This window comes from Kogia breviceps, chromosome 2 (genome assembly GCF_026419965.1).
Source record: "Kogia breviceps isolate mKogBre1 chromosome 2, mKogBre1 haplotype 1, whole genome shotgun sequence".
Lineage (NCBI taxonomy): Eukaryota > Metazoa > Chordata > Mammalia > Artiodactyla > Physeteridae > Kogia > Kogia breviceps.
The window spans coordinates 135,812,217-135,824,345 of record NC_081311.1 but is presented as its reverse complement, the minus strand read 5'-3'; the positions used below and the strand labels follow the sequence as shown (position 1 = coordinate 135,824,345).

The following is a 12,129-nucleotide window of genomic DNA, read 5'->3' as shown; positions in this document are numbered from 1 at the left end:
TTTAAAACAATACTCTAGTAAATGGCTAAATATTTAAATAAGTGATGTAGAACACAAGACAACCATGTTCTAGAATTTAAAGTTTAAGATTGGACGTTTTGAAGTAATACACTTCTTTCAGATATAAGGCAGAGATACTCTTTATTAAGTTATAACCAAACAGGTACCTTGTTCAGTGGTGACTAAAGTAACTGGAATCAGTTACTGGAGTATATCTGTAAATATGGAGCATATCTGCTTCAAGGTTTTTATTTTACAAATGAGGAAACAGGTTTAGAGAGGTAAAGGGCCCCATCATGGAGAAGCTTAGACTAGAATCGTAGCTCCTAATTTAAGACCAGTGTTCTTTTCACAATGCTTTGTGTCTCTCTACTTTTCAAGTGAGGCACAGCCTGTTTTTCCAATTTTTTTTCCAGTATAAGAGAAACTAGAGATGAGCAAACCTATAGTTTTCCTGCTTATCATGCTTGGCCTTTTTATTGCAATAACTTTCGGTCAAATAAAGTTTCATCTGTGCCTAGACATTTTCCTATTTCACTTTTTATTCCAAACATTTTCTGACTAATCTTGCCCTTCTTCTCTGTAGATAATGCTGGAGCTGGCACGATTATACCTGGCACAAGATGACCCTGACGCCTGCCTGCGGCACTGTGCTCTGCTTCTCCAGAGTGACCAGGACAATGAAGCTGCCACCATGGTTAGTCCAGGAAACTTCACTGCTGTAAAGGCAGTTGTGTTTTATATTTATTCCATGGGGCAGTTTCAAATTTTAACTGATAAAACTAATAGTAGATGAGATGCCTGGCTCATGTTGGCTTTTGGAAGAAATAACACTTTTAACATTATTAGTATATTTTACCAATAAACACCAAGACTCTCTTTATTTTATAAGAATGGTGAACTTAGGTCAGGCTTTTGCTTGCCCTTTGGGGCCTAGTTAATTTTTCTTTATGCTTGCTCAGGAGGAGTTCATGTGGTAAAGCTCTAATTTGCTAAAGACTAACTGTTATCAGTTTCAGTGGCACTTTGAGTTACAGAAAAAATTCTTCATGTATCATTTTAAGGTGTGTGTTTATTAAATAGAGTTTTGCTTTTCTTTCTCATTTTTACCTGGGTTGAGGTTTTTGGTAGCTTTTCAAACAGCTACATAGATGACAGTTTGTGAGGTTCATTTAATAATTTTACAAATGAGTCACTATAACTGAAAAATATAAGACCTCTCCCTTTTTTTTTTTTTTTTTTTTTTTTTTTTTTTTTGCGGTATGCGGGCCTCTCACTGTTGTGGCCTCTCCCGTTGCGGAGCACAGGCTCCGGACGCACAGGCTCAGCGGCCATGGCTCACGGGCTTAGTTGCTCCGCGGCATGTGGGATCTTCCCGGACCAGGGCACGAACCCGTGTCTCCTGCATCGGCAGGTGGATTCTCAACCACTGCGCCACCAGGGAAGCCCAAGACCTCTCCCTTTTAAAACACATAATAAGAAAATCTCAGTAGGTCTTGCTCAGTTTTAATTCCTTTGAAATACTTAAGGTTTCGGAATGTTCTGGGTTTTTTTTTTAAATCTTGTTATTTTAGCCAAGTGAGACACAGAGAATGTGCAGTTCCCTTCAAGTTTCTGTTTTTAGAATAACTACTTGAAACATATTTTATGCTAAAAATACAGTTTTTGCAAACAGAAATGTTTCACATCCTTGATGATCTTGTTATACTCAGTGCTAATCTGCTTAAGGTGTACTTGAATTTTAAATGGCTCCGTTTTATAAAACTTTGCCCTCATGTTTCTCATATGTGTTTTCATAGCACTCAATCTTGATAGGAATACTATGCTTTGTAAAATATATGGCAATAATTTTAGAGCCAACGTTTACCTTTATAGATGATGGCAGATCTCATGTTCAGAAAACAGGACTACGAACAAGCCGTGTTTCATTTACAACAGCTTTTAGAACGAAAACCAGGTAAATATCCACTGATTATACCTTCTAATGCAATCAACTTCCTTTCTCTTCTTTTTGGCTGTTATGCTGCTTATTCCACACCTGCCCTTGAGCAGCTGAAATGGTTATAAGGAAAATGACAGGTCATTAAAGTGACTGGTCTCACTTTAAATTAGGACCAGAGACCCCAGATGGGCCCTCAGATTCTGCCTGGCAGTCCTACTGTACTTCTCTAATGAATTCACTCACTCCATCCACCTTTTATACTTTCTCCTCTCCTCCAACCTCTGGCACCCTTTCCCCTTTCCCCTTTTCTTGTCCTCAGCTAGAAACCTTGCCTCTTACCTCACTGGGAAAACGTGAGCACCTGGAGGAGAATGTCTCCTCTTCCTGTCCCCAGGTTGGCCTGCTCCCCAGCCATTGTCCTCCCCAGGTCTGCCACCCCACCTGCAACAGCTGCTCCCTGTGGGCCCTGGACGCCTCCCCTCCCCTCCTGAAGGGCTTTACTTCTGCTGTTCTATCTTTCCCGTACCATCATTTTCTTCCCAGTGAGCACATAAATATGCTGTGACACCTGCCTGCTTTAAAGACATTAGTAAATAAAACCCAGCTCTTAAGTCTCCTGTTACTCACCCCTTCCAATTACAGCTCCATTTTCTACTGTAGCAAATTTCCTCTGAAGGATTTCTGTCTGCTGTCTTCAATGTCTCCTCCACTCCTGCACTCCAGGGAGGCTGCTTCTGCAGGGTGGCCAGTACTGTCCGTGCTGCCAGACGCAGGTCTGATTCTCAGTTCTCTGCTTTCTGGGCCTGACAATGTACTGAGCACAGCTTACCCCCTCCTTCATGAGAGACGTCCTTGACTTGTCTTCCAGGATGCTGGGCTTACCCGGTGTTTTCCCAGCTGACCGGTCTGTTTCACCCTTCTTTGTTAGATCTGTCTTCTCATTATGACCTTTAAATGTCAGAATGTTCTAGATACCAGTTCTCAAACGTTTTCTCCTTTAATACCTTCACCGCTCTAGGTTACTTCATCCAGGCCCCCGGCTTTACGTCCTGTGTCCAGTCCTGACTTATCTCCACCACTGCCTATTTGCATTCCCACTCAGCTGCCTAAGAGGCTCTCCAGCTTAACCTGTCCAAAACACAACACTGGATCTTTTCCTTCCCTCCAGATCTACTCCTTCTCCTTTTCTCATTTCAGTAAATGGCATTACCTTCTCCTTTTCTCATTTCAGTAAATGGCATTACCATTTATCCATTTACTCCAGTCCCAAACCTTTTAGTTACCTTTGTCTCATCTTTTTTCTCATATACCACATCCAGTCTGTCAGCGAATCCCTGTTAGCTCTACCTTCAAAATATGTCTAGAATCCTATCACTTTTACCACCTCTACTGCTGCCACCCTGGTCATTTCTCACACAGATTACTGCAATATTCTCATAACTCACCTCTGTTTCTATGCCTTGCCTCCAAATAGTTTAGACATGCTTTCAGCTGAAAGTAGCGGATACCCTCCCCCCCATACTCTAGTGGCCTAAATAATTATGGCTTTTATTTTTCTCTTATGTTAAAGAAATTTAAAAGTAGATTGTGCTGGGAATGGCCCAGAGATTCCACGGTATCATCAGGAAGTCTGAGTCCTTCTGTCTTTTACTTCTACCATCATTAGCCAAACTTCCATTTTAAGTATCACGTCCAAGATGACCGCTGCAGCTCTAGGCATTGATGTTCCTGGATGGGGAAGGTGGAGGTGGGCCAGAGGGCATACCTCCTCAGTGAGTTATCTTTTCTTTCTTTCAAAAAAAAAAAAAAACCCTTTCTAGAAGCACCTCTGTAGCTGCAGAACAGAGTGGGAAGTGTCATCTTCTAGCTGAACACAGTGCCACATAGAATAAAATCAGAACTCTGATAGTGAAGAAGGAAGGGATAGTAGATATTAGGTAAGCAACAACCCAGGCAGATTAGTTCCTTGAGACTCTCCAGTTGCTATTCCCTCTTCCTGGAGTATGTTCTGCTTTATTCCACTCAGAACTTTGCTCTCATGCTGCCTCTTCATGAGGGTGCCCTTCCGCAGCCATCCTATGTCAATAACACCTCACTGCCCTCCATCCTTTTATCCTGTTCTTGGTTCTTTGTTTTATATTGCATTTACAAAACAAAGCAAAACAAAAATTGTAAATAATAGATCATAAGCATCAAGTGGCCAGGAACTGTGTCTTCACTGCTATGAAGATTTACAACAGTATCTGGCTGAGTATAAATCTTGGATGAATAGAAGAGTGGAAGGAAAAAAAGGAAAGAAGGGAGGTGGGGGAAGGGGGGAAGGAAAGGGAATGTAAGTTACTTATATGTCAAAGTACTGGCTGAGAAGAGTTTGCGATCTCAGAGGAAGTCCTCGAGCTGTCATTCAGTTCTTCCAGCACCTATGCCTTGTCTCAGGATGATGCCATGGGCAGTCAGAGCTGTCTGGGTGGGGCAGCATGCACACAGAGGTGGGCATGCCTCGAGGGCAGCTCAGAGAACCAGATACACTCAACTTGTTCCATTTACTAATGCTGTCACTCGCTGAAGGTTTGAACTTACAGAAAAATCCCTTCTGCTTACAAATAAAACATTCCTAATTCCTAGTTAGGGCAAAGATTAAAAGGGAAAAATCTTGTTCTTATTTTATTTCTTATTATTTTTATCATCTTTTAAGATTGTCTACCACCTTTGGACTTCCTCGGGTCATGTTGTTTCTCACACTGTCTGTTGCAGCTCATATTCAGATGTTATTTGAAAGAGTGCTCTTAATTACTTCAACTTCTTACCTTTTCTGCTTACTCCAAGTCTAAAATATGGGCCATCCTCCCACTTCATTTGCCCAAACCTTACTCATACTTTCTTCAGGCCTATGTTGTCTTCCTGCCATGGCTTCTCTCTTGGCTTCTATACTCTGTTTTGTCTTTTTATCCTTCTCTGAACTACTGTTTAAGGTAATGCACGTAATATTTTCATTCTATCTCAAGCTGTTCCCATATTGCAGCATTTCCCTCTGAGTCAGTGATCCAACCTGGTTTCTTTAAAAAACAGACATCTTTCTTTGTGAATATGTTTAAGCCATTGGTGGCAACAGTGCCCTCGTGTGTAAGATTTGAAGAAGCCCCTCAACTGTCACGTGAATTTTGTATCACCCAGGTTACTTGGCCCCAGCACTTTTTCCAAATACATAATAGTGGTGCTTTGGACTGTCTACTTAAAAACAAATATAAAGTGAATTATTTATTTATAAATTCAGTAGAACGATCTAGTACTCCAGAAATACCAAACAACATACAACCACCAGCATCAGGTATATTTCCAGGTACATAGATGGTGCAGAGTAATTGTTTACTGGTTGAATGGCTCAATGAATGACTGTGAAATACCAAGTTGTTTAAAGATACAAAGTTTTAAGTAAATTTTGATTGTCTATGTGATTTTTTTTTTTTTTTTGTGGTACGCGGGCCTCTCGCTGTTGTGGCCTCTCCCGTTGCGGAGCACAGGCTCCGGACGCACAGGCTCAGCGGCCATGGCTCACGGGCCCAGCCGCTCTGCGGCATGTGGGATCTTCCCCGACCGGGGCACGAACCCACGTCCCCTGCATTGGTAGGCGGACTCTCAACCACGGCGCCACCAGGGAAGCCCTGATATTTTGTTTTTAATCTTGCATTCTTTGCTTTATTCCTAATAGGATTTTATAAACTTATCTACTAGTCAATTTTTTCAGAATTATTCTAAAATCTGTGCATCTATACTCACTTTGTCATGTGTTATAGGTCATCCTCAGTAGCACATCTTATACTTTAAGGCTGTGTTGGAGCTTACTTCAGAAATGAACTGTCTAATTTGACTTAACCTAGCTAGTGGAAAATTCTCCCTATAGATCTAATTACTGCTCTCTTGTCAGATTACAAACCTTTTCTCTCTCAGAATCTCCAAATCATCCTGAGTTCTCCCCTTCCCTCACACTAATTGGTTAGCAAGTCCTATCAGTTCTCTCTGCTGAATAGCTAACTATCACATCCTGTCCATCTTCTCCTAGCCCTACCACTCAATTGAAGAACTTTATTACCTCTCACCCAGACTAGTGCAGTTTCCCAGCTGATCTTCCAGCCTCTAGTCTCTTGCTGTTCCAGGCCATTGTAAGAACTATCATATTAATTCTAAAATATGGAAAACTAGTCCTCTGCTTAAAATTTAGGATGACTTTCCAGGGTAAAGTCTAAAATACAGCATTATTTTGATAATAATACACCCCAGGATTACCCTTCCATCCATATTTCTTATCCCTCTTCCTCTACTTCAGCATCCAGCACTCTCCATGCTCTTCTCAGCCCTGTCTTTGCACATGCCACCTGCCCTTGGAATGCCTTTGTCTGCTTAACAAGACTCAAAAGTCTGATCCTCTGTGAAACCTCTTCTGCCTCCCCCAGGCAAAGATAGGAATTCTGTGCATTGTAATTCCATAGCACTTCATGTCTAATCACATCACATTATGGTTTTTCTTGATATTTTCTGACTGTTCATTAATAAACATGAACTAACTTTTCAGAATATAATACATTTCAGCTTTTGACAGAGAAGTGCAGAAATGTTCCTTGTCAGATTTCATGGTTAACCAAAAGACAAGTTAATGTAATCTAACCTATCAATGGTAATTATAACTTCAACTAATAATGAATGCACTTCAGTAATATTGTAAGGTGATAATTATTCAAGAAACTGTCCTCCCAAGGTTGACTTTAGGTAATATCAGTGATATTATATATCACACACATTAGCAACATCATACAAACAATTGGGGACCAGAAATTTCAACCTTTACTTCCTGTCTAATCCAATTTAGCTTCTAGATTCTGTGGCTTCATTATAGGGTAGTCATCCTAGTTCTTAACAAAATATTTGGCATTATAGATAGTACTATTGACATTTATAGTTTTAAAGCTCTTTCATGCTTTTATTTGGTTTCCATGGCACTCTGAAGGTCAATATTATAATCCTGTTTTAAGAAAGTAAGTGATTCTAGACTCAGAGAATTTGGGTAATGTGCTGGAATTCGCATAAAGGATAAGACCAATATTCGAATCCTCTTTCTGAAACTATATTCTGATTGCGCTCCTCTTTTTAGTGATATCAGAAGGCTGAGAGAACAAAATTTTGAAACCCAAGATTATGGGTCAAGAAAGGCAAATGGTGGGGGGGAAGCGATCAAGATGGTGGAGTAGTAGGATGTGAAACTCATCTGCTCCCACGAATACATCAAAAATATCTCTACATGTGGAATGATTCTCACTGAATATCTACTGCATGTTAGCAGAAGACCTCAGACCTCTGAAAGAGCAAGAAAATCTCCACATAACCGGGTAGGACAAAATTTAAAAGGAAGAAAAAAAGAAAGTGAGAAAGGAATTGGGGATGAGACCTGCTCCCCTGGGAGGGAGCTATGAAAGAGGAAAGGTTCCTGCACCCAGGGAAGTCCCCTGATGGGGAGATCAGCCGGGACAGAGGGGGCGCTTCTGAGCCTCAGAGGAGAATGCAGCAACCGGTTTGCAGCAGCTAGAATGGAGAGACCTGCACAGATGGTCAGTGCCACCACTCTGCAATCCGCAGTCTGAAACACACATCTGCCAGTGCTGGTGGGGGCTGGGTGCGGAACCTCAGGCTTTGGAGATCAGACCCCGGGAGAGGACTGGGGTGGGCTGCATGGAAACACCCTGAAGAGGCTGGAGTCTGGTGCAGCTGCGCCCACGGGTGTACTCACAGGAAGCCTGGCTGCCTTAGAGGCCAGGCGCCATTGTGTGGGTGGTGCGCAAGGGGAGGGGTGGGGCCCACCATTACAGCTTTTTTTCCTGCATGAGCTTTCAGGTGGCAAGACACAGCCTGCATGAGCTCCAAAAGCAATCGTGAGCCACCACTGTCCCCTAGGCTTCAGGACTAACTGTGAGCCACCACTACCCCTGTACTTTAGGAGTGGTCTCAAGCCACCGACTCCACCCAACTGGACTCCAGGAGCAGTTGTGAGCCACCTGTGCTCCCATTGTGTGCTCCAAGGGTGCGCGTGAGCTGCCACCACTGCTGAAAACGCCATAACCAGGCACCAGCTGCTGCATCTATGCACCCCCTTCAAGGGGATAACAACCAGCACATACTGAGGAAAGCGGCGACAGGCATCCAAACTAAAAACAGCCCTTGCACCAAAAATATTAAACCCACACGAGCTACACAGGGATGCTCCCACATATAAATAGCCCTCCAAGACCACAATAGATAACTGTTTCTCCTAAACTCACAGAATAAGAGAAATATAAATAAAATGAAGAAGCAGAGGAACCACTCCCAGTTAAAAGACCAAGAGAATTCCCCTGAAAGAACAATGAAACATCTCTTCAGTCTAATAGACACCAGTTTCAAAAAGGAGATAATGAAAATACTGAAGGAATTAAGAAAGGCTGTCAAAAGAAATGCAGAATACTGTAAAAAGGAGCTATAAACTATAAAGAGGAACCAAGAAAAATTAGAAAACTAATTTGTCAAGACAAAGACTGAACTAAAGGCAATGAATAGCAGAAGAAATAATGCAGAAGAATGAATAAGTGACCTGGAAGATAGAATATTGGAAATCACCCAATCAGGACAGAAGACAGAAAGCCAAATGAAAAACAATGAAAACAATATAAGAGACCTATGGGATAATAGAAACCATGCAAATTTATGCATAATAGGGATTTCAGTAGGGGAAGAAAGAGAATAGGGGATGGAAAATGCATTTGAAGAAATTATGGCAGAAAACTTTCCAAACGTAAAGAAGGAAACAGATACCCCAGTACAGGAAGCACAGAGGTAGAAAATCATCCACACACAAATATGACATCAAAACCAGCAATCATGAGAAGAGGAGAGTACAAATACAGGATACTGAAAATGCATTGAAAATTAAAAGACCAGCAACTTTAAAAAATCTTATTTATACATAGACTGCTATATCAAAACCTCATGATAGGGACTTCCCTGGTGGTACAGTGATTAAGACTTTGCCTTCCAGTGCAGGGGGTGCAAGTTCGATCCCTGGTCGGGGAGCTGAGATCCCAGATGCCTTGGGGCCAAAAGACCAAAATATAAAACAGAAGCAATGTTGTAACAAAATTCAATAAAGACTTTAAAATTGTTCCACATCAAAAAATCTTTAAAGAAAAAAAAAAACACTTCATGGTAACCACATACTGAAAATCTACAATAGATACACAGAAAAGAAAAAGAAATCCAAACACAGCACTGAAGTTAGTCATCAAATCACAAGAGAAGAGAACAAAAGAGGAAGGGAAGAAAAAAGACCTATAAAAACAAATCCAAAACAGTTAACAAAATAGTAACAGGACATATATATCGATAATTACCTTAGATGTAAATGTGTTAAATAGCCCAACCAAAAGACAGACTGGCTGAATGTTTACAAAAACAAGACCTGTATATATGTATATGCTGTCTACAAGAGACCCACTTCAGATCTAGAGACACATACAGACTGAAAGTGAGGGGATGGAAAAAGATATTCCATGCAAATGGAAATCAAAAGAAAGCTGGAGTAGCAATACTCATATCAGATAAAATAGACTTTAAAATAAAGATTGTTGCAAGAGACAGAGGAGGACATTACATAATGATCAATGGATCAATCCAAGAAAAAGATGCAACAATTTTAAGTATATATGCACCCAACATAGAAGCACCGCAATATATAAGGCAAATAATAACAGCCATAAAAGGAGAAATCGACAGTAACACAATAATAGTGGGGGACATTAACACCCAACTTTCATCAGTGGACAGATCATCTGGACAAAAAAAATAAGGAAACACAGGCCTTAAATGACACATTAGACCAGGTGAACTTAAATGATATTTATAGAGCATTACATCCAAAAGCAGCAGAATACACATTCTTCTCAAGTGCACATGGAACATTCTCCAGGACTCATCACATGCTGGGCCTCAAAGCAAGCCGCGGTTAATTTAAGAAGATGGAAATCATATCAAGCATCTTTTCAACCACAATGCTATGAGATTAGAAATCAACTACAAGAAAAATCTGTTAAAAAACAAAAACACATGAAGCTTAAACAATATGCTACTAAAGAAGCAGTGGATCACTGAAGAAATCAAAGAGGAAATCAAGAAATACCTAGAGACAAATGTCGACAAAACACAATGATCCAAAACCTATGGGGCACAGAAAAAGGAGTTCTAAGAGGGAAGTTATAGCAATGCAAGCTTACCTCAGGAAACAGGAAAAAGCTCAAACAAACAACCTAACCTTACACCTAAAGCAACTAGAGAAAGAAGAGCAAACAAAACCTAAAGTTAGTAGAAGGAAAGAAATCATAAAGATCAGCAGAAATAAATGAAACAGTTGAAGAAAACAATACAAAAGGTCAATGAAACTAAAAGATGGTTCTCTGAAAAGATAAACAAAACTGAGAAACCTTTAGCCAGACTCATTAAGAAAAAAAGGGAGAAGGGTGCAAATCAATAAAATTAGAAATGAAAAAGGAGAAATTACAACGGACACCACAGAAATATAAAGGATCATTAGAGACACTACAAGCAACTATATGCCAACAAGATGGACAACCTGGAAGAAATGACAAACTCTTAGAAAGATACAATCCCCCAATACTGAATCAGGAAGAAATTGCAAATATGAATAGACCAATCACAAGTACTGAAATTGAAATTGTGATAAAAAAAAAAAACTTCCAACAAACAAAAGTGCAGGACCAGATGACTTCACAGGTGAATTCTATCAAACATTTAGAGATTTAACACCTATTCTTCTGAAAGTATTCCAAAATACTGCAGAGGAAGGAACACTCCCAAACTCATTTTATGAGGCCACCATCATCCTGATACCAAAACCAGACAAAGATACCAGAAAAAAAAGAAAACTACAGGCCAATATTACTGATGAACACAGATGCAAAAACACTCAACAAAATACTACCAAACCAAATCCAACAATACATTAAAAGGATCATACACTATGGTCAAGTGGGATTTATCGCAGGGATGCAAGGATTTTTCAATGTCCACAAATCAGTCAGTGTGATACACCTGTCAACAAACAGAAGAATAAAAACCATATAATCATCTCAATAGATGCAGAAAAAGCTTTTGACAAAATTCAACACTGATTTATGACAAAAACTCTCCAGAAAGTGGGAATAGAGAGAACATACCTCAACATAATAAAGGCCATATATGACAGACCTACAGCTAACATCATACTCAATGGTGAAAAGCTGAAAGCATTTCCTCTAACATCAGGAACAAGACAAGGATGTTCTCTCTTGCCACTTTTATTCAACATAGTTTTGGAAGTCCTAGCCATGGCAATCAGAGAAGTAAATGAAATAAAGGGAATCCAAATTGGAAAAGAAGTAAAACTGTCACTGTTTCCAGATGACATGATACTATACATAGAAAATTCTAAAGATGCCACCAGAAAACTACTGGAATCCATCAATGAATTCAGTAAAGTTGCAGGATACAAAATTAATACACAGAATCCTCTTGCATTCCTATACACTAACAACGAAAGATCAGAAAGAGAAATTGAAGAAACAATCCCATTTACCATCTCATCAAAAAGAATAAAATATTCAGGAATAAACCTAAGAAGACAAAACACCTGTAATTCTGAAAACTATAAGACACCAATGAAAGAAATCAATGATGACACAAACAGGTGGAAAGATATAACATGTTCTTGGATTGGAAGAATCAATATCATCACAATGACTATACTCCCTAAGGCAATCGACAGGTTCACTGCAATCTCTAGCAGGTTACCAATGGCATTTTTCACAGACCTAGAACAAAACATTTAAAATTTGTACAGAGACACAAAAGACCCCAATAGCCAAAGTAATCTTCAGAAAGAAAAATGGAGCTGGAGGAATCAGGTTCCCTGACTTCAGAGTATTCTACAAAGCTACAGTCATCAAGACAGTTTGGTAGTGGCACAAAAACAGAGATATAGATCAATGGATCAGGATAGAAAGCCCAGAAATAAAACCATGCACCTATGGTCTGTTAATCTTATTACAAAAGAGGCAAAACTATACGATGGTGAAAAGACATCTCTTTAGTAAATTGTGCTGGGAAAACTGGAC

General features: G+C 40.0%; 1 protein-coding gene across 1 annotated transcript in view; it reads left to right on the top strand.

Annotated features, from left to right (window-relative positions):
* Window positions 1-12,129, top strand: part of TTC21B (tetratricopeptide repeat domain 21B) — an 89,110-nt gene that overhangs the window by 53,853 nt on the left and 23,128 nt on the right. The window contains exons 21-22 of the mRNA XM_059052382.2: window positions 587-697; window positions 1,876-1,957. Coding sequence (XP_058908365.1) covers window positions 587-697; window positions 1,876-1,957 — 193 coding nt within the window. The remainder of the gene's footprint in view (window positions 1-586; window positions 698-1,875; window positions 1,958-12,129) is intronic.